At 43.5% G+C, this 22826-nt stretch overlaps 1 protein-coding gene across 1 annotated transcript; it reads left to right on the forward strand.

Moving 5' to 3' along the window:
• Positions 1-923: 923 nt before the first annotated feature.
• Positions 924-5675, forward strand: LOC138767364 (octapeptide-repeat protein T2). The gene is made up of 2 exons (XM_069944861.1): positions 924-932; positions 5169-5675. The coding sequence occupies exons 1-2, from the start codon at positions 924-926 to the stop codon at positions 5673-5675; spliced, it is 516 nt and encodes a 171-aa protein (XP_069800962.1).
• The last annotated feature ends 17151 nt before the right edge of the window (positions 5676-22826 follow it).

Raw genomic sequence — 22826 nt, forward strand, 5'->3', positions numbered from 1 at the left:
AACTACCCCTCTTTCCTTGTATTAATTTATTCCCACTCCAGATCCTACCAATATGCCCTGATAGAAACATTGTTAATGCTCCCTAGTAGGGTAACCCGAACTCTCGGTAATGATTCCCGCTGTCTGGCCGCTCCGTGCAGCGGGCGGATCCAGCGGGAGGACTGCCTGGAAAACTGGGATACAGCCATAGCCATAGGCAGACAGCGGGAATCTGATGCCGAGCGTTTTGGTTCATACGAACCCGAACCTCAGAGGGTTCGGACCATCCCTACTCCCTAGCATGCTGGTACATTTTGGTGATCTGGTGGGCCCAGCCATGCTCCCACCACAACTGCAGAGGCGGACGCTGGGAATTTTAGCCATACAGATGTCATAGTGTGGTGTCCCACCACTGGTGTTTTTGTCTCTCATGTGCGCATGTCAAAAAGCCTTTTCTCTCACTTTAAGTTGATGAGGTATTTTAAAGTTTCACCACTAGGTGTAAGTATTTTCTATGTTCTTATTTATATGCACAGCTGAAGTCAGTATTGGGTTAATGTTTTGTGTATACCATGTGCTTGTTGTTGACCAATAGTAGGTGCTCTTCACGCCTAACCTGTCATGTCTCTTCTTTCTCCTGCACCCACCACTCACAGGCAGACATGCGGAGGCCCTGTAGGAGGAGTTTTACTGATGGAGGCAGTGTAGAGTAGTCTTCTCCAGATTCTGAGAAAGTTCCTGCTTTAGTTAAGCCAGGGTTTGGCTGATGCCAGGACCCCGGTCGGGGACAACAAGACAGTTGAGTCTAGTCACAAAAGTGTATAGATGGAGCTAGAGACCAACAGTTCTATTGCTACTACCACTACGTTCAGTATGCAGTGCTAAGCACTTTAAACGAAGAGATCACCAAAGAACACCCTAACCCATGCCAGAAACACGTCAGAATGGAGCAGGTCAGTATCCTGACCAAAGAGGAACTAGCCTCGATAGGACAAAGTTACTGTAAAGAAGGTCTACGTATCCTATCACACAGTTCAGGTAACTGAGACACCCCCGACACTTAGCTACACCCAGATAACCATGTCTGGGGCTTGTACTACTCTACTGGGATGGGTCTCATGATACAATGGGGCAGAAGGCGGTCAGACTGAGTCTATATACAAGTACAAGTAACTTTTCACTACAAAGATATCTTCAGGTTCCGGGAGAGTATTTTGCTACTCTGGATTGGGGCTTCTCTGGCCAACTCCTCTCCTCTACCTTACAAGACCTGCTACAACTACCTCTCTTACTCCTTCTCAAGCACCTCCTCAAGCACTAAGGTCAAGCACTAAAGCCTGAATAAAGATTTATCTATCCTGTGAGACGCGTATTATTATATTGAAGAACCTGACAGTAAAGGTGTTTTATTTTTCTACTACTGGGACTCTGTCATCTTCTATACGCACCGGCACCTATACACACAGCACCCTTTACCTTGGGTATTTTTCCCCTTTCTGTGGGTGGCGATACCGATGGTCCGGGTGGGTCAGTTGCCACTCAGGACTGCCGTGACAAGAGCCCAAGGGACCTGCAAAAAGTCGTCAGGGCACAAATCGTCCGTCTACAAAACAGGTACCAACATCACACCTGTGTGCTGGGCTAGCACCGACGTCACACAAACTAACATTCCTAGCAGTACACCACAGAATGGGCGTCATGGTTAGTTCAACTACTGGCCAAGTATTATACTAGTATTGACTGCAGCATCTACAAGCCTTTCCCTATAGCCCATCAGCAATCCTGCAATGCAATCATAGGGTTCTGATCACTGACATGGCAGCTGGATACTAAATCAGTAATCAGATGATTGTAACTTCAAGTCCCTTCAAGTGGACAAATAAAGAAGAACAGTTTTCTTCATTCCCTCTTAAGGCTAGATTCATTCTGAGTTTTTGCTGTGTGTTTAATTGATCAGTTTTCAAATGTTCAAATTTAACATAAACACAAACATGGTTGACCATGCTTAAAAAAAAAGGATCAAAGTCAAAGGAAATTGGATCCTGACGGATGGCATGTTTGTCCTGAAGCACGACCAGCGTCACTGCTAGGACAAACATAGGTACATCGTGGAGCGAGATAGGGTTAAATGTTAAGAATAAGGGTCTGTCTAGGAGAGTTTCTCGAGAACTCTGTGGTGGATGCTACCTGGGCCCTGTGATTTGTGGATTTTAATATTTTTCTCCAACAAATGTAAGGGCCAAATGCTTATAATATCCCTAGATTACATTTTTTCAGGGTGTAGTTTTGGGGGCTTTGTGCTGTACTGGTACAATAGGGCGCACTGCAAATGCATCTGGTACCCTAAAGAAATCCCAATACAATCTGCGCTTAAAGGGGTAATCCACCTAAGAGCGAAAAAAATCAAATGCTAGCTTATCTTACTCATGTCCCCTTGACTATTTTGAGCAGTCTCCTGTCTTTCTAGCTGCTGCCATTCCTGTTACAAGTTTTTCCAAAAGCTGATCTATATCCAAGATATGAAACTACATTTCCCATCATGCATCTCCCCGATTGGTCCATTTGTGTGCTCGCCCCCTTAGCTTTCTTTCCTGCCCACTGCTGTGATTGATATTCCACAGTAAACATAGTAAAAACTGTTTTTTTTCACTGATATTCCATATTAGCTGATGATGTAGCAGAACTGACACACACTAGCTATGTGCTGCATAATAGGCATCTGTTTACCGGGGGTGGGGGGTGTAGTGTAGGTTTAGATCTCTGCTTGCTGACTGTGAATGAAAACATTCTACTTCCATCCAGACTCTAAGAACGTCCAATATACAGAGCTGTGACACAAAGACAGGTATATATGCATGCATTCACTGACAGCAAGCAGATATAGAACTATACATTTTCATTTTACAGAAACCTAGGCTCAGGGACACATGTAAGTCTATGGAAGCAGCACAGGTGCATGGAGATGATGCAGATAATGTCTCCTGGGGGTCTGGTTACTACGTCCATAGACAGCTAACCTGGCCCCTAGAGAGGAGATCACATGTCCTCAGACCACAAAGAGAGGGGGAAGAGGGAGCTGAGCGCGGTCAGAGTGGACCCAGAGTAGAGGATTGTAGGCAACAAGAGCCGATAAGAATAAGAAAAAAAAAACAGAGATTGGCTAGGTTCACACAACGTCAAAAAAAACCTGCCATTTTTATATTTTAAAAAAGGCAGTTTTTGCCACAATTTAACAGACTGCAATGGCAATGCATTGAAGTCAATGGGAGGACAGACGTCCAATGCACACAATGCATTGAAAAACAGACGTTTTTACCGCTGCCGTTTGTTTTATTATATAAAACGTCAGTTTTTTGACGTTCAGTGAAACTAGTCAAAGGGTGCAAGACAGGTTATACATGTATATTAGACATAGAGTGGTATTGGGAAGGAGGATTGTTTAGAATATTGTTTAAGCCCTTATATTCATTTTTATGCTCCAGTGCTAAAAACTTTCCTCAAACGCCTGTGTGGTATAAATGTTCACTATACCCCAAGGTGAATTCTTTAATGTACTATCAGATACATTCGCTTTATGAATAGAACTGCGTCAGTACGGGGCAGCCAGTGCTGAGGTCCTTTTTTTTTTTTTTTACCACGGCCCAGTTCTTGTCCATGGTGCCAGTCTATTACCAAGTACCGACCTATTACCGGTTGGTTCTCGGTAATAGACCAGCGCTGTATGCTGGAACCAAACCCCCGCACTGGTGGCGTTCTATTCATACACAACACTTAAAGCGAATGTACCTGATGAAGAAAGGGAAGATGGTTTTTTATTTATTTATTTATTTTCGTTAATGCAGCATAGTACTAAAATTCAGTCTGTCTTTGACTTAGCAGCTATTATCTGCTTGTTATTTGATCGATACATTACATTATATGAAACAGTTTAGCCTTGAAGAGATACTCCGGAAACAACTTCTCTGCTGCCACCTCTGTCCATGTCAGGAACTGTGGAGAACAGCAGCAAATCCCCATAGAAAACCTCTCCTGCTCTGGACAGTTCCTGACATGGACAGAGGTGGCAGCAGAGAGCACTGTGTCAGACTGGAGAGAATACAACACTTCCTGCAGGACATACAGCAGCTGATAATTACTAGAAGACTGTAGATTTTAAATGGAAGAAAATTACAAATCTGTATAACTTTCGGACACCAGTTGATTTGATTTTTTTTTTTGCCTGAGTACCCCTAGAAAAAAAGCACTGTATTATGCTACACAACAGTATGCATAGTACACTACAGTATAAAACATACTGTCTTTCTAATAAGCATGAATGTGCAGGGGACATGTGAAGCCCACGCTGAGGGTTGTGGCCATAATACAAATTGTAGAACGCAGTGGAATCTCTGAAATATGGCTAATTCCGTACCTGTAATAATATATTAAAAAACTTCTGTTATGACGACTTGAGATCAAACCCAAAGTATTAGCTCAGTATCAGTGAAAGTCAGACAGGATGAGAGAACATAGTAATGGTGACCTTTCCATTTTACTCTCCTGGGGTATCATAAAGACTCACCTTAGCCTGTTGTACGGCACCATCCTCATCATGTCTATGTGAAGCCCCATGAATCTCCGCCTGCTTAATGACCTCCTAAAATATCATTATTACCCAGAATCCATTATCCCTCTGTAGGTATTAATCTAGTGTGTGATATTAATGTAAGGGTGGGAGGGATGGCTATTACATAGAAGATGCAAAGCAATATGGAAACAATTAGGAGAAGGTTTCTCTGCTAATGAGTATACAGTGTGTGGAGTTCTCTTGTGTAAATGCATTAAGCTCCTCATTAAAGTGAACAATCTGAAGGTTTCTACAATCTCTGCTATGAATCAAAGTCCAAAGGATAAGACCATTAAACACAAATAACAGATGCTGTTCCAAATTTGCAGATTGGAGCTGTCTTGGCGTGTTGGTCATATCTCTGTGGAGATAATATAAAAGAGGTTATGTATCATAACTATAGGATTGCTTAAAGGAGCTAATATAATAAAATGTAACTTCTGGTTTAGGCCCATAACTGTCCAGAGAGCAGATATAATCTACATTAGGGGATAGAAAACTGCTCATCTGCATACATTTTACCAGGAAATATTTCTTCTGTAAGGAGATATAATTCTCACCCACCCAAGTTCTTCTCAACTAGTCAGCCAGTACCTCCAAGGAGGAAGGAGCCCATGGAGGAAAGAGCCCAAGGAGGAAGGAGACCAAGGAGGAAGGAGACCAAGGAGGCAGATGCCCATGGAGGAAAGAGCCCATGGAGGAAGGAGCCCATGGAGGAAGGAGCCCAAGGAGGAAGGAGACCAAGGAGGAAGTAGCCCATGGAGGAAGGAGCCCAAGGTGGAAGGAGCCCATGGAGGTAGGAGCCCAAGGTGAAAGGAGTAAGGAGCCAAAGGTGGAAGGAGCCCGAGAAGGAGGGAGCCCAAGGAGTAAGGAGCTCAAAGTGGAAGGAGCCCAAGTAGGAAGGAGCCTAAGGAGGAAGGAGCCCAATGTGGAAGGAGGAAGGAGACAAAGGAGGAAGGAGACCAAGGAGGAAGGAGGAAGGAGCGCAAAGAGGAAGGAGCCCAAGGTGGAAGGAGTAAGGAGCCCAAGGTGGAAGGAGCCCAAGGAGGAAGGAACCCATGGAGGAAGGAGCACAAGGCGAAAGCAGTAAGGAGCCCAAGGTGGAAGGAGCCCAAGGAGGAGGGAGCCCAAGGAGTAAAGAGCCCAAGGTGGAAGGAGTCCAAGGTGGAAGGAGCCCAAGTAGGAAGGAGCCCAAGGTAGAAGGAGGAAGGAGACCAAGGAGGAAGGAGCCCAAGGTGGAAGGAGCCCAAGGTGGAAGAAGTCCAAGCTAGCCAGTTATAATTAAGTTTCTTTTCTTTCTGGAGAAGATACTGACTTGGCTAAAGTTTCTTATAATTTTTAACCCCTTCACGTCCACAATACATGTATATACATTCCTGACAGTGAGAGGCTTTTAATGTGTGCAGGACCGCTGCAGTGAGAGTGGTCCTGCACACATCATTGTGTCTGGGGGTGAGATAATGACAGGCAGCTGCAGTCTAATGCAATCGTGGCGTTAAGTAGTCAGCGACAGATTAAGCTGATTACTAATTTTTTCAAATTACATATCAGGAAAAAAATAACAAAAAGTGATCAGAAATTTTCTTTTACATCAATAGGATACTAATGAAAATCAGAGATCATGGCGCAAAAAGTGTCACCCCAACCAGCCCGTAGGTGAAAAAATAAAAGTGTTATGGCTCTTAGAAGGCAGGGAGGAAAATTGCATCAAATTGAACCGCACATCCGTGCATCAATGGGCTTGGTCATAAAAGGGTTAAAGGTAATGTATTTTTTTTTTTATCTGTTTCTGATTATATATATATATATATATATATATATATATATATATATTTTTTTTTTTTTAACATTACTAGAGTTGATAAAAGTCATTGATGCACGGATTTCCAGGTCTCATTGAACCAGTGTTCCTCCTTCCTTTCTAAAAGCCATAACACCTATTTAGGCACACGTTCACACAAGAAAGCAATGTCTGGCTTTTCTCGCCACTTCATTGAAGTACACCAAGGCAATATGTCTAGCTTAAATGTCTATGCTATAGAGAAGGTTACCTGTCCATGGAGAGGGGGCGATCATGTCCATCTCTTGAGACAGAGAGAAGCCCTCTGGATTCTACGTTTAGGTACGTGTTTTCCAAACGGATTGAATTACAGAAGCGATTTATTGTTTATTTATTAAAGTTGTGATATATATTTCTTGAATTTTGCTTTAATTCTGTTGCATACGTTATGTACCTTTAAGAGAGTGCTGCCCCTGACAGGTTTAATTTACATGGGATAATGCTCACCTGCTAGGGGGGTGGGACTTTAGCAACAACATGATATTATGTGTCCTATATATATGTAGTACTGTTACACATGTTATCTTGCCATGATTAAGGGAGACATCCCGAAACGCGTCGGAGTGTATTTTAAAGTTTTGTATGTATTTTATGGACACCCAATAAACTTTTGGACTTTATTTGGAGCTGTGGACTTCCATTTGCCATGATTGGATTACATATACTGTTTAATGCTATGCCATTGCATAGCACTGATATCAGTATTATTTTTTGGGGTAAATCTGAATTTATTAGGGTTTTTTTTTTTTTTTAAAGAATACATGACAATAAAAGGCAAGTACATAAACAGACAGAACGCAAGAAATACCGCCTCCCCACAACATGTAAGCAAATTAACGCAATGTAGCGCTGAGGGTGGGTTCTCATCAAGATGACAGGAGGCACGCGCCACATCAGGTAACGTAGGGCGGTTACATTTGCAGCTCCCCTGGAGCTGACAAAAGGGAGCTATGAAACTTGATATCAGTATTATTGATGCTTTCCTCATAGAGTCTTATCATCAATCAGACTGAACGGAGGTAAGTAGAAAATCTGTCAGGTTGTGTGATTGCGGGGATCCCGATCGGTACATGACAGGAGGTTTCTTGAGACAAGAGTGACAGTCCATTGAGCCAATCACCAGCCATGGCAATGTCCCATCTTAGTCAGTCATTGATTGGTTGTGCGGGATGTCACTCCAGAGATGAGAGCAACAACCCGCTGTGACCGGTGATTGGCTGAATTGGTTGTCACTCTTGCCTGGAGACAGTAATTGGCTAACCGGGCTTGGGATGGCATAGAAGAGAACACCACAAGAGTGTGGACAGTTGAGCAAATACTTTTTTTTGTTAATTTTAAAATGAAGTGTGCAGAAATTCGCTTTGCTAACTTGGCTGGATTTGGTTGGCTTGTCATTTCTGGTCACCTCTGTAGACTAAACCATTTTTTCTCCAGGCGGAATCAGTGCTCGTTCGTATTTTTAGGGCTTTTATCTGCAACATATCTTCTATATGCAGTGGTACCTTGGTTTAAGAGTAACTTGGATTGAGAGCGTTTCGCAAGAAGATCTCACAGTTTTTCAGAATTGTAACTTGGTTTAAGAGCATTGCTTTGTTTGGGATGGAGGGAAAGTCAGGGAGGGGCATGGCCTGCACAGGGTGGTCTACAGCACTGTACTCTGACCCAGGAAGTCTCCCGCACCTTCCAAATCATAGATCCACTTTAGGCTGGGGCTTGTATCAGGGGACAGGACTGTGGAATTATTCTCTTCATAGCTGTAACCCCTCTCTCCCTGGACACAGAGTGTGCTGCATGTATGTGCCCACATCTGTCCTGCTCATTCCTTCATGCTCCCTGTAGTCTCTGTCAGGTCTTGTATTTCCCATCCTCTCCATTTATTCTATACTGTGCCTGCACTTACACTAAGCTATTTACACTGCTATAATCTGCACACGCTCGCACTCAGCTATACACACTGCTGATATAATGTGCTTGCACTCACACTCAGCCATTTACACTGCTGTATAGAGAAGTTTCTGTCACTGTCCTCCTGCACAGCTCTGTGATTCTCACTTCCTGATTGGCCCATGCTGAACACATGCCCCTCTCCTCATTGCTGTCATGTGACCACACAGACCTTTGACAGCAGCCCTACTTCTCTATTCTTGCCTGTTGTACTACACTACTGCATTATGGGGATCTGCAGCTCCATCCTTTATCTACAAACTGCTGTTGTTTTTTTATTCTTATGCACTTAGTATACATTAGACCTCACCACATGCTGCTTGGCTATACTCTACAGTAATTTATTATATTACATATCAAGTTTTCTAAATATTAGTTCTACATGTTATTCTGAATAAAAAAAAAAGTAATTATTTTTGGTGTGTGGAACCATTTGTCTGCATTTCAATGATTCCTAATGGGAAAATTTGCTTTGGTTTTAAAGTTTAAAGTTTTAAAAGTGATTTGGATTACAAGCACGGTCCCAGAGCGAATTATGCTCATAATCCAAGGCACCACTGTATTTCTTGTAGGGACCATGTCTGTACTTATAGTTATATAATATCTCCCCTAATATGTTTCTTTTCAAGACTAAAAATTGAATTCTTTTAATCTTTAAGATGTTTTATTCCCCTTATATGTTTAGTTGCCACCTTTGTACAGCTCTAGGACTTCTTTTCTATGAACGGCATACTCCAGATGAGGCCGCACCAAAGCTTTATAAGGCTCAACTGATACTATTTCCAATAGTCATTCCCCTGGTACTTCCGTGACTACTTGGATTTGTACTGACGTCCACATAACCAGGGCTGTGGAGTCAGAGTGGGAGCTAGTTTTGGCTGGAGTCGGAGTTGGAGTCAGAAAAAAAATCTACCGACTGCGACTCCGGCTTTAAAAAAAATCTTTAAACAATTTAGAATTGAGTTTTGATATGAATTTTATAAGTTTTGCTCATCAATATATTTTAGTAGCAACATTCTAATAGGACACTGGCCCTATTAGATAAGGGTGGTCAGGGAAAGGTTGTCTATTTGTCAGTTTGTTTCTGAGCTGGAAGAGGCCATTGTATGGGGGGAGATCTGTGCTGTTCTCTTCCTGGATTCTGGATGACTGTATATGAGCAGCAGTGTAATATGGAGATATCCTGTGTAATATAGAGGAGGAGGAGAAGACATAAGTAGTGTAGCAGTAAACTCTGTCCTCAGTGTGGTGTTTTTCTTTAGTGTCCTATGACTGCAGCAAGCTGTGTGTGTGTGTGTGTGTGTGTGTGTGTGTGTGTGCTTTGGCTGCAGCAGGCTGTGTATGTGTGTGCTATGGCTGCAGCAGGCTGTGTGTGTGTGTGCGCAAGCTATGGCTGCAGCAGGCTGTGTTTGTGTGTGTGTGTGTGTGCTATGGCTGCAGCAGGCTGTGTGATTTTGTGTGTATGTGTGTGTTATAACTGCAGCAGGCTGTGTGTATGTGTGCTATGGCTGCAGCAGGCTGTGTGTGTGTGAGTGTGTGTGTGTGCTATGGCTGCAGCAGGCTGTGTGTGTGCTATGGCTGCAGCAGGCTGTGTGTGTGTGTGCTATGACTGCAGCAGGCTGTGTGTATTTGTGTGTATGTGTGTGCTATGGCTTCAGCAGGCTGTGTGTGTGTGTTATGACTGCAGCAGGCTGTGTGTATGTGTGTGTGTTATGACTGCAGCAGGCTGTGTGTATGTGTGCTGTGGCTGCAGCAGGATGTGTGTGTGCGCTTTGGTGTGCCCCCACAGTGACCCCTCTATATCACTATGTGTGACCCCTCTATATCACTATGTGTGACCCCTCTCTGTATCACTATGTGTCACCCCTCTATATCAATATGTGTGACCCCTCTCTATATAGTTACTTAGTTACATAGTTAATACGGTTGAAAAAAAGACACATGTCCATCAAGTTCAACCAAGGAGGGGATGGATACAGGGAAGGGGGAGGGGTGATAGGTTCTATACATATGTATTTATATTATTTTGCTCTAAGAACTTGTCTAGGCCGGTTTTGAAGCTCTCTTCTGTTTTTGCTGTGACCAGATCCTGTGGTAGACTGTTCCACAGATTCACAGTTCTCCCCGCAGTGCCCCCTTGTCTCTCCAGGCGGAGGCACCAAAGCTTTATAAAGCGGTAATATTATATCCCTGTCCCGTGAGTCCATGCATGACAGTTTAATGCATGACAATATCCTGCTGGCCTTAGAAGCAGCTGCCTGACATTGTGTGCTGTTCTGTAGTCTATTATCTACAAGTACACTCAGATCCTTCTCCATCAGCGACTCTCCCAGAGTAACTCCCCCCAGGACATATGATGCATGCGGGTTATTAGTACCCAGGTGCATAACATTTATCCACATTGAACCTCATTTGCCAAGTGGACGCCCAAACACTCAGAGTGTCTAAGTCATCCTGTATCATCCTCCATAGACTGTACTGTACTACAAAGCTTGGTGTCATCTGCAAAGATAGAAACATTGCTGTTAATTCCATTCTCAATATCATTAATAAATAAGTTAAACAGAAGAGGGCCCAGTACTGACCCTTGGGGTACACCACTTATTACCGGGGACCATTCGGAGTAGGAATCATTGACCACCACTCTCTGAGTACGATTATTAAGCCAGTTTTCAATCCAGTTACACATTAAATTTTCCAAACCGATAGACTTTAACTTACCCATCAGATGTCCATGAGGAACTGTCAAACGCTTTTGCAAAATCAAGATACACAATATCCACAGCTGCGCCCCCATCCAGGCTTCTTCTCACCTCTTCGTAGAAACATATTAGGTTGGTTTGACAGCTTCTGTCCTTAGTAAAACCATGCTGGTTATCACTTATAATACTATTAGCCACTACATATTCCTGGATGTAGTCCCTTATAAGCCCCTCAAATAGTTTCCCCACAATGGACGTTAAGCTTACAGGTCTATAGTTACCTGGGGAAGTTCAAGAGCCCTTTTTGAAGATCGTCACTACATTTGCCTTACGCCTTATCACTATGTGTGACTCCTCTATATCACTATGTGTGACTCCTCTATATCACTATGTGTGACCCCTCTATATCACTATGTCTGACCTCTATATCACTAGTTGTTCAGGACATGGAGGCTGGAGACTGGCTGCATCCACTGCACACACACAGGAGAATCTGCTTTATATCTTTCCTTATTCCCTCAGAAGTCGCCCCAGGATCATGTAGGACATTATGGAGAAGCTGCTTAGCCAGTGTGATAAATAACTCCCCTGGTATCTGACCGGCCATTAATGAAGGAGCAGGAGTCGGAGTCGGGAGTTGGAGTTGGAGTCGGAGTCGGTCCTGATAAAATTCAGGAATCGGATTCGGAGCTGCGGCTTACCGACTCCACAGCCCTGCACATAACAGCCAGTGCCCCCTGGAATCTAGAAGTGCAGCCATTTATCATAAGATTACAATTGTTGTCAATAGATAGAAAGATAATAATAATTTACAACTAGTATAATCTGGGCCTCAAATTACTATATATATTTTTTTTCAATTCCCTTCATATTTGTTTTTTTGTTATTTTCTTAACATCTTTAATGAATTTCTCTCGCTATACTCTCATTTACGCTAATGCGGCATTTGATTGTAATTGAATTTTCCTTTGTCCTACATTGAAGGATTCTGCGGGTTCTTTTGTGTTTCAGGCTCGACTTTTTCTTTAGGGAAAAAAAGATCATTTCTAAACTAATGAGTTCCCTGGCAGTTTATTATGAGATCTAAGCCATGTTCACACCTCACAGACGTGAATTTAATGATCAGAAAAATGAATGTAAACTGCACTATTGTGTTAGAGCAGATGGGGAGGGAGGCGGATCAGAGCGTGTTACCTGCTTGTGGTTGTTAGAATAATTATTAGACATTTATTTTAGAATAACCTTTATGTAATTAATTTCAAAGCTTTATGTGTTTGTATATATCTTGTTATTAACCTGAGTTAACCTCCCTTGATTTGGCAACTATACAGTATCATCATTTATGCATTCATTAGTGCATACAAGTGTACGTTAATTCTGTTGCAGTAGGAAATAGTAATAATGGCTTTAAAGATTTTTATGGCTTGTTAGGTTTTGTGAATAATAAAAAAAAAAAATTCCTATACCAATGCTTTGGGAAACATAGAAGAGGTCCATTCATTTAACGGGGAACTTTAGAGGAAAAAAAATTAAATCAACTGGTGTCAGGAAGTTATACAGATTTGTTATTTACTTCTATTTATAAATCTCGAGTAATCCAGTACTTATCAGCTGCTGTATGGGCCTTGACGAAGCGCACACTGCCTGTAGGTAATCACCCCTGGTAGTCATGCCTGCCCAGTAGGTACTATTCTGTAAAGGTAATCCCCCTACTAGCCCCTTAATAGGTAGTATCTCCCATGCAGTTGACATCCCCAATAAGTAATCCCCCTGCTCTTCCCCCAATTGGTAGTCTCCCCAGTAGCTATTAAGTAGATGGCCCCCTTTGTAGTCCCCTTTAGTAGATGGCTCCTTGTGAAGTCCCCCTTTAGTAAATAGCTCCCTGTGTAGTCCCCCCTTAGTTCATGGTCCCCAGTGTAGTCCCTCCTTTAGTAGATGGCCTCCACTCAGTATATGGCCCCAGTGTAGTCCCCACATCAGTATTTGGCCTCCAGTGTAGTCCCTCTTTAGCAAATGGCCCCCAGTGTAGTCCTCCTATAAATAGATGATCACCAGTGTAGTCCTCCTTTAAATAGATGATCACCAGTGTAGTCCCACCATCAGTATATGGCCACCAATATAGACCCCCTATAGAAGATAGCCCATAGTCGATTAATGGCCCGAGTGTAGATATATAGAATAGAAAAAAAAAAAACACCTCTCACACACTCCCCTATCGCTGCAGGTCAGCCGATGCTTCTCTCTCCTGTTCTCTTGTTCGGAATAGGCAGTGTGTGCTACAGACACTGCCTGTGCTGGAAGTCCTGCCTGCTCCTGGCAGGTTGGTGGGACTTTACACTGCATGTGCCGGACAACAGTACAGGGTTGGGTGACCTGCAGTGATGGTGGAGCATGTGTGGGAGAGTTTTGTGCAGCTGCACATGACTTCTGGGCCCATGCAGTGTGCAGATACAGTAAGATAAGATGCAGGCAGTTTGGAGGGCTGTGGGCCCCTCAGGAGCCTTGGGCCCCTCTCCACCACCTGAACTGCCCATATTGTAATGCACCACTGGTTGTTCCCTAGAGGTGCAGTGGACCCCGCCACTTGCCTGGTAAGCCGGGTGCTGGTACTGGCCCTGCTCCATGGGACATCCAGTTGGGATTCTAGCAGCAGATTAGAAAAGTAACTAGATCCCAATTTTCAGCCCCTGACAGGTTGGAAGAGATTTGCCAAGTTATAAAGGCATATATTTGGTAACTGTACCCCATCCATCGCTAGGCAATGCAAAGTATCTCACCCGACCAAAGGGAATGGGTAAAGGAAGATTGTAGCCTCCGAATATCTGCATGTCCTAACAGAAGAAGAATTGTCTGCAAACTGGCAAGCAACTTCTAAGGGTACGTTCACAAGTACCGGATCCGCAGCGGATTCCATCTACATAACTGAACACAGCATCAAATCTACTGCGGATCCTGTAGGTGTGAAAGCACCCTAAAAGCTTAGAATTTTCAGTATGAGCTTTTCCTACAGGAGACAGTGGTGTGGAGCCGTCTGTCTAGTTTACATAATTTCTTTTGTATGGGGGGGGGACGTAAAATAAAGTTTTTATAAGGATACAGACGTATTACCTATTTTTATACTAGATACATTTTGGACGATGAGGCGGCAATTTTTACACCCAATTTAGGGTGATTAAGGATAGAAGAAGTGCCGAGAAAAAGCATCTGAAGATTGGGAACGTGTGTCTTGTATCCAGAAAGCAGGACAATTTCACCTCTGAATGACCAATCATAATGCCTCGATAAGCACCGGAAGAAAGAAGATGAAGGACAAAAGGCTCTGGGCCAGATTTAAAAACAAGGGCAGTAAAGGAAACCCTTATCCTCAAAAATCTTTGAAAGGATATTTAGGTCAAAGTTTAAAAAAAAAATAGGCTTCCAGGTTTTTCTGTTGTTTTTAATTTTAAAGGAGTACTCGGGAGAAAAGAACATTCAAATCAACTGATGTCAGAAAGTTACATAGATTTGTAATTTACTTCTATTTAAAGGGGTTATCCAGCACTAGAAAAACATGGCCACTTTTCCCCCTCTCTTGTCTCCAGATTGGGTGGGGTTTTCAAACTCACTTCCATTGAAGTAAATGGAGCTTAATTGCAAACTGCACCTGAACTGGAGACAACAGTAGGGGGGAAAGTGGCCATGTTTTTCTAGCGCTGGATAACCCCTTTAAACATTTTCAGTCTTCTAGTACTTACCAGCTGCTATACTTGAAAAGTCAGTGACAGTAAAAGGGGTACTCTGACAAAAAAATTCAAATCAACCGGTGTCCGACAAAGTTAGACAGATTTGTAAATTATGTTTATTTAAAAATCTCAATCCTTCAAGTAGTTAGCTGTTGTATGTCCTGCATACTGACACAGTGCTCTCTGCTGCCACCTCTGTCCATGTCAGGAACTATCCAGAGCAGCAGCAAATCCTCATAGAAAACCTCTCCTGCTCTGGACAGTTCCTGACATGGACAGAGGTGGCAGCAGAGAGCACTGTGTCAGACAGGAGGTTTTTTTTAAAGTAGAAGTAATGTATAAATCTGAACATTTTTCCTTTATCGGTTGATTTTAATTTTTCTTTCCCCTTTAAGTGATTTAATAGTAGCTGCCCTATCACCATGTATTACAGCAGCATAAAACTCTAAAGAGAGGCTCATTTTTTGCCAGTGTCTGATTCTCATTTGACCTCTGACCAAGATGCTTTATGCTCCTGTGTTGAGTCATAAAGAAAAGTGGTCTATGGCACCTAAGTTTTTGGGTACGGGCTGTGAAATTTGCAATGCTTCCTTTTTTTGCAAAAATGTTGGAGATTAACCGCACTGTAGAATGGCCCTCACTGCCTCTCAGAACAAAACTGGATGTTCTGGATGTTGGGAATTGTCAACTGTATAATCAGCCAATCAGTGTCTCCAAAGAAGAGAATATATGTATGTGTGTTTGTGTGTGTGTGTATATATATATGTGTGTGTGTATGTGGTGACGCAGAGGTGCAAGGTGTTGTTAGCAGAGGCTGATGGTACAGTATCAGTGCCGGCTCGGAGTGGTATAAGCCCTCCCTAGGTCCCAGCACACTGAATTTTGTGCCTAAAGCACAGGAAATACCCCAGTTATTTTTACCATGTAATGTCTACATATACTGCGCCCCCTGCTGGACACTTCAGGTATATTGAGGGGGTCGAGAAATTAAAGATTGCCTGAACTACTAAACTGAGGGAAATAGCACTCCATGTGCATTTCCCATAGTTAGTGTGCATTAGGAATTTGTCTAACTTTGCTTAGGAAATAACATATTCAAAAATAGATTTTGGCCGGAGTTCTCCTTCAAGGTGAAATTACCAAATACATGAGTAGCTTTACCAATTTCATCTCTGACCTCCCAGGTGGAATTAGTAGTCCCTTATTTGTCTCTCTGCAGTAAATTCACGGATTTGGAATTCATATCAAGAATCTTGTGTGTATCTATCTTTTCCATGTTGTATATAGGACCACAACCTTTTTGTTTCTAATAAACTTGAATTTACACACTTGTTATTGTCATTGTTTGCAGAAATCCTAAAGATATTGGATGGGTAAAACACCAATGTTATATCATTTCCAGTGATCAAAGTTCTACCTGTACTAACTAATGTCATCGACTACATCAGCCTCATACAGAAATAGTTATTTGAATTTCTACTCTGTTCTGCTCTACAAGGTCAAGCAATTAATGAATGGCAAAGCTGAGCCATGAAAAATGGATCTTAATGAAGTGTAACCTAGGGTAATAAAGCTAAGAGCACCCTGCAATACCAAACAAGCTTTCTAATAAGATTTGCAATTATCCTCTGTAATGTCTATGCAGACAACCCTGTACAGAAATGTTCAGCACCATAGACAGAGGCACAATTAGTCTGCGGGAGTTGCCTGCCTCCCTTAATTCATCCGGCAAACTGTTTATTGATGGAAAGCTTAAGCAGTAATAATGGGTATTTATCTGGGTTAGTCAATAGCATGTGCTTTGTGCAGAACAGCATACCCCCAAGAAAACGAAACAGATGTCAAATAGAACGATGTAAAAAGTTCTCTGTGTTTATGAAGTGTTGCCGACTGGGTATGAAGAATAATTTCATTTCTCCACAGCACAGACAGGGGAGTTAACATTGTGTAAAGAACGAAATAAATAATAATATATTATTCCAAATCGACAGACAAGGAGGTGCATGCAAGGGCAACATGAGCATCAGAATGTAACTCAAAGTCTGGTCCCCCTTAAAACCTCAGAGTGACAGTCTGGCCCCCAAGGGATTAAGTGCTCTGTTGGGATGGGGGTGGTATACTTACCATCCTGGGCTCTCTGCAATGAGCAGCTGAGATGAGACACCCCTGCATCCACTGATTGGCCGAGCAGGGTCTCCTGCAGTTTTCGTTCAGCCATTTAGCACCTGTAGGGATGTCCCTCATCAGCCGCTTATTGCAGATGAAGATAGAAGACACTGAACACCTGGAGCCCAGGATGATAAGTGTAATCTCCCCCTCCCAACATTTAACCCCTTGGTGATAAGGATTTCATATTTTGTATATTTCGTAAAGGCATTACAATATGGCGCTGATCTTCTAAACACGTAGAGATGTTTACATTGCTGAAAGCTTCCTGTAAACCCTAGTGCTACTCAAGTAACTCTTTTTGGACCTCAGCCAATGAAGTACTGACATAGGCCTTAGTAGGAGCCCCCCCCCCCACTCCAGGATATATATACTGCCTGCCATCTTGGAATAAACAAGATTCACCTTGACCGTCAGTGTGTTAGTGTGTTTACTCCTGAGGTGCAGCCATATCTTTGACGGAACAGTCTAGCCCCCAAGGGGTTAAGTGGATATGCTATGCAACCTCACTTAACCCCCTGGGGGCCAAATTGCTCAGTCTAGCCCTCAACAGTTTAAGTGGGGTAGCATAGCATGTCCACTTTTGCCCCTGACAGCCAAATTGTTAAGTCTGGCCTCCAAAGAGTAATGTGGATATGCTATATGACCCCCCCCCAACCCGCGGGGGGCGGACTGTGGTCTAACTGGTATGCTGAGTGTACCGTGCCTCCCCCAGCTAGATAAGGGTTGAGTGACAACTGATACCTTGCTGGGGCGGGCCCAGTGCTCTCAGATGGTTCACAGTCTGACCCTTTAGGGGTTAAATGGGGTTGCATGGCATATCCACTTAATTCTTTGGAGGCCAGACTGAACAATGTGGCCGCCAGGGTTGCATAACATATCCACTTAACTTTCTGACTGTAAGTAACATTTTGCTTTTCAGCTTAAAGCATCTTTCAAAGTTTTCAAGTATTACTTTTATTTATGACAGTACTTAAGTTAGAAATGTTGGAGACAAATTGTCAGCTTTCCCCATTCTAACGTTCAAACACAGATGCAGATGTGGTTCATTAGGCTTTGGCGTAGCTGCTAGTAAGGGTGCCTTTTCACAGACAGATTTATCTGACAGATTTTTGAAGTCAAAGCCAGGAACAGACTATAAACAGAGAACATAAAGGAAAGACTGAGATTTCACCTTTTTTTCAAATTCATTCAGGCTTTGGCTTCCAACATCTGTCAGATAAATCTCTGTGTAAATGCACCCTATGTCAGACTGCAGGGGTAAGAAATCCTTTAGGGAAACTATCAGCAAGTTAGAAGCATTTAAAATTGCGCCAAGAATCAAGGTAGAAAACTTACCTTCATCCTCAGCGCCCCATGTGCAATAGGGAGGGATGAGCAAGTTTGATACTTCTAACCTGTTGTTAATTCTCCTGTAATCAGGCAATCCAGCACTCACAGATGACATACGAAAAACTTTATCATTTTTTATTATGAATTTTTTTTTAATTGAGAAACCTATCAAAACAAATACATTCATAGTTTATTCATTGCTGCCATGGGTAAGAACTGATTGGTCCAAAATGTATTAGCTACTGTGTTTCCCTGAAAATAAGACCTCCTCCTAAAATAAGACACCCCAGCTAGCCTACCAACTAGCCGAAAATAAGGCATCCCCCCGAAAATAAGGCATTCTTACCCTAAACTAAGGCACCCCCTGAAAGTAAGGAACCCCCCGTAAGTAAAGCCGCTAGCCACCCACCCAACCCCCTCCTACTCATCTACTCCCATCGTGGACCTTGACAGCCGGCTCAGCAGGCACACTGGTCCATGGCCCCCACGTCCGTCCGCATATCCCGACGTCCTGTGGCCCCAAACCACATCCCGATGTTCCGCCACATTGTCGCACGTCCCAATGCCCCGCTACGTGCTTCTGGTCTCCTGGTCCTGCTGCAATTCTACACGACATTGATGAGTATGCCAGGAAGGTTCTGGGAGGGAGAGAGCCGTGGGGGGACATAGTCATGGGGGGAGAGCCGCAGGGGGAGAGAGTGGAGGGGGAGGCGAGTGAGAGAGAGAGCCACAGGGGGAGAGGGCCAGATGGGGGCAAAAATATATCATCCCCCGAAAATAAGACATAGTGCATCTATGTATTAACGCATGTGGGTTCTTCCTGTGTAACTCTTTTTACTGAATGGTGTCCATGCCGGAAGATAGGTGCAGTGCTGACCTTTCATACCTCATGCACATCCGAAAACTAAAAGGAATTTGGGATGCAATGCTAGCCAGCCCGGGCACCCAGTTAGCACCCAGACAAGTGACGGCAAGTGCCACTACACAAACTATAGCAACAGAATACAAAACCATTGAGAGTCTATGTATTGTTAGACATGTTTGGTGTATGCCATCAAAGGCAATAGTATATGTCGGTTTATAGGCCCCGTCTGGATGGATGATAACTGATTAGTCCTCACAGATCTGTACATATATTTCTGTAAAATAATTACCCTGCTGTGTGAATTACTTTCCTTTCTCCTGAAGTTGTTAATAGACATAGAGCTAATATCTTTCCTCTACCTGTTACAGCAAGAAAGAAAGAACTTAAGAAATGAAGTTAAGGCGTTATTGAACTGTGACCCACGAGAGGCTAAGTTCTTCATTTCCAGCGTTATCTAGGCCCATTCGTTTGATATATTGCCCAGGAGAGAAGCTAGGACACTTGTAATGACGATATAATGCATGGATTGCACCACTTCCCTGTCTCTTGTTCTCTGTGTGTTCATTAACCTTGACTTCCACAAGTGCATATGGGTCTGTCTCCTGATAATTCAGTATTACTGTACCTAAGAATTACATTTTCAGACTCATACAATGGTTACTGTTATTTTATTCTCTTACAATATACAGTAGAAATACATACAGTATATCTGTTCACTAAGAACACATCCTCAGATCAGCATCTGCTGCTGACTGGCAGAGTAGGCCGGACATACCACAATCCAGGTTCCCTCTCAGACCAGGAATAGGATGGGGACAAGGGGGACAGAGCAGAGGTAGGTGGGCACCAGCACTGGAGCCGGGGAAGTAAGTGCATATCTTCCTACCCGGAGCTCTATTTTAAGCCCCCCATTACAGGGCACAATGCATTATATAATGATATTGTGGTGTCCCACCACAGGGTGCTGTCTATGGGACTTTAGTAAGTCACTCAGATTCACACAAGTAGGAGATGTAGTATTGTGTTTTCTCCACTAGGTGTCACTACTGTCTCTAACTTATTGCACAGCTGAAAGAACAGAAGGGTTAAATAGTTTTTCTCACATGTTTTGTTCTGACCAGTCACAAGTGCGAGTTCTCCTCTGTCCTTTCCTGTCTTCTCTTTCTCTCACACACACACTCGGCCCCACCTCTCACAGGAGAGTTAAAACAACCCCTGTTGGAGGAATTAGTTTTTGGTGGAAGGAAGAGTTGAGTTCTAGTTTGGTATTCAGTGTGGGAGGAAGCAAAAACAAACTGGTTTCTGCAGAAGTTAAGCCAGGGCCTGGCTTCGGTTGGGACCCCTGACAGGGACAAAAGACAACAACTAAAGACTTTATCCTATATGCAAGTAACTAAGATAACTATGTAGTGCTAAGCTTTAATAAGGGGAGAGACGCAAAGCAGGAAACACCTTGCCCACAAAGCTACCGTGAGAAAGGACTACATATCCTACTCTGCAGCGCAGAACGACTGGAAAACCTTGGAAGTCTGCTACATCCAGATAACCGACGACTGGGGCTTGTATTGCCCACTTAGGACGGGTATCCTGCAACTAGGGGGCACAAGGCGGTTCAAGGCCAGTATAGGCATCCGTGAGTACGAGTATTATCTTGGCAGAGCACATTCACTACATTGGGAAGGGCTCCTCTGGCAACTCCTCTGCTCTCTCTCTCTCTCTCTCTGCAAAGCACCTACTACTACTACAAGCACTGGTTCTACCTCAACATTCTGTAAAGATTTGTATTTCTTATATCACTTGTGTCTCCTACCTAGTGAAGTATTTAATTTTTTCCAAAAGGAACGGGACTCTAGTCTACTCCCTCGGCACCTGCACCTACACATCTCTGTATACTTGGGCTATTCTCTCTTTCTGTGTGTGGTGGTACCAACAGTCCGGGGTGGGTCTAAAATTACTTTAGGCTACCATTACAAGTGCCCAAGTGACCCTAAACAACCCGAGACACAACACCATCCGGTTACCACTGAGTACCAAATGCCAACTGACCACCACAATATCTCATTAAGAAGGTTTTGCATAGTATCTTACATCTCAATAAGGGGAGCATAGTGTATTTTAACTTATTTGTCAGGTAGGGTTCTGGGAAAACTATAAGATACGTGCAGCCCTGCACTGGCACCGCCCCAGCTCTCCCTACCCACTTGCCTCAACAGTCCTAGGTACTGTAACTGCGGACAACATGTCGACGTTCCCTACACTAAATAAAGTGCAACACAGGGCAGAACAAGACAAACAAATGTAACAAAGAATGGTCAGCAGAAAAGGGTCAGCAACAACCGGGCAGCCAAGGTACAAAATCTGGATCCGTATGCAAAGCCAGGGAACAAAATACAAGGTCAAAATATCAGAAGCTAGCAAACAGAGAATGATCCAGGCTTAAAGCTCTTTCACAGGCACTGGACTGAGGCCTAGGGCTGAATTAAATTGTGGATAGGAACCTAGGTGCTGACAGCTAACTGGCCAAGTCAGCTGTCAATCAGAACACAGGCAGAAACAATCAGTGAACAGACCACAGCAAGAAAAAAGCAGATAGGACTAAGAAAACATGGACCGGAACACAGAAGACCCAAGCAGAGAACACAATAAAACCAGGAACGGATCATGGCCAAAAGCGCAGTCTTTGGCGCAGAGTTTGAATCTTCGCAGCATAGGGTGGCACTGATGCCTTTTCAGGCGCGATCATGACATTACCCCCCCCCCCCCTTTATGAGGGGCCTCCGGACCCTCACTAGATGAACCATACCTAGGAGGAAAAGGACCTCTTACAATGCATGTCTTGGTGTCACTGGAAATGTCATTGTCCGTCTCCCATTTATCAGAGTCAGAATCCAGGTGACGGACAGCTGGTCTCCTGACAGATCTCTTGTCACCCCTCAAATCAATACCAGTCACAGAGCTAAATTAAGCATTACATGAAGACACAGATATGGCACAATCAGTGGGATATACTTAACCAGTTTCTACATTACAGGAATTCACAGGTATGGCATTAGTGGGACCTTCAGAACCAATTTCCACATCACATGAATCCTCGGACATGGCATCCTCGGCGGGACACACAGAGCCAACTTCCACATTACATGAATTTACAGACATGGTATCATCAGCGACAAAATGCATGCCAACTCCATCCACCTGTGTGCCCAGATGACCCTCCTGGTAGTCTGGAAGCATCTGGACGCTGATGATCTGGTCTTGAAGGACGCTTGGCACAAAAGCTGATGTAGTGTCCACTTTCGCCGCAATAAAAACATAGCCCGTTTCTTCTTCTGAGTTCTTTACGGGCCAGGGATCTTTTAATTTTGCCCAGATCTGAAGGTTCCTCCATAGTGACCAGAGGATGAGACATAGAAAGCAAAGGTTTAGAGGGGACAGATGAAGGAATATCAATGACACGGGTGGTCATGGCGTGGTCTATTTTCATTATGATCCCTTAGGGTGCGATTGATAAAAATCGCCAGGGAAATGGCCTCTTCAAGGGAGCTAGGGGTGGGGTGACTAACCCAAGCTTCCTTAAATGTCATATATGTGTTCAGGGTCCCTGAACACTTGTCAGACTCCTTGAGTGTGACCACTGGGGTGACAGGAGTGGTAGCTGGTAGCTTCTGGA

This window comes from Dendropsophus ebraccatus, chromosome 11 (genome assembly GCF_027789765.1).
Source record: "Dendropsophus ebraccatus isolate aDenEbr1 chromosome 11, aDenEbr1.pat, whole genome shotgun sequence".
NCBI classification, from domain to species: domain Eukaryota; kingdom Metazoa; phylum Chordata; class Amphibia; order Anura; family Hylidae; genus Dendropsophus; species Dendropsophus ebraccatus.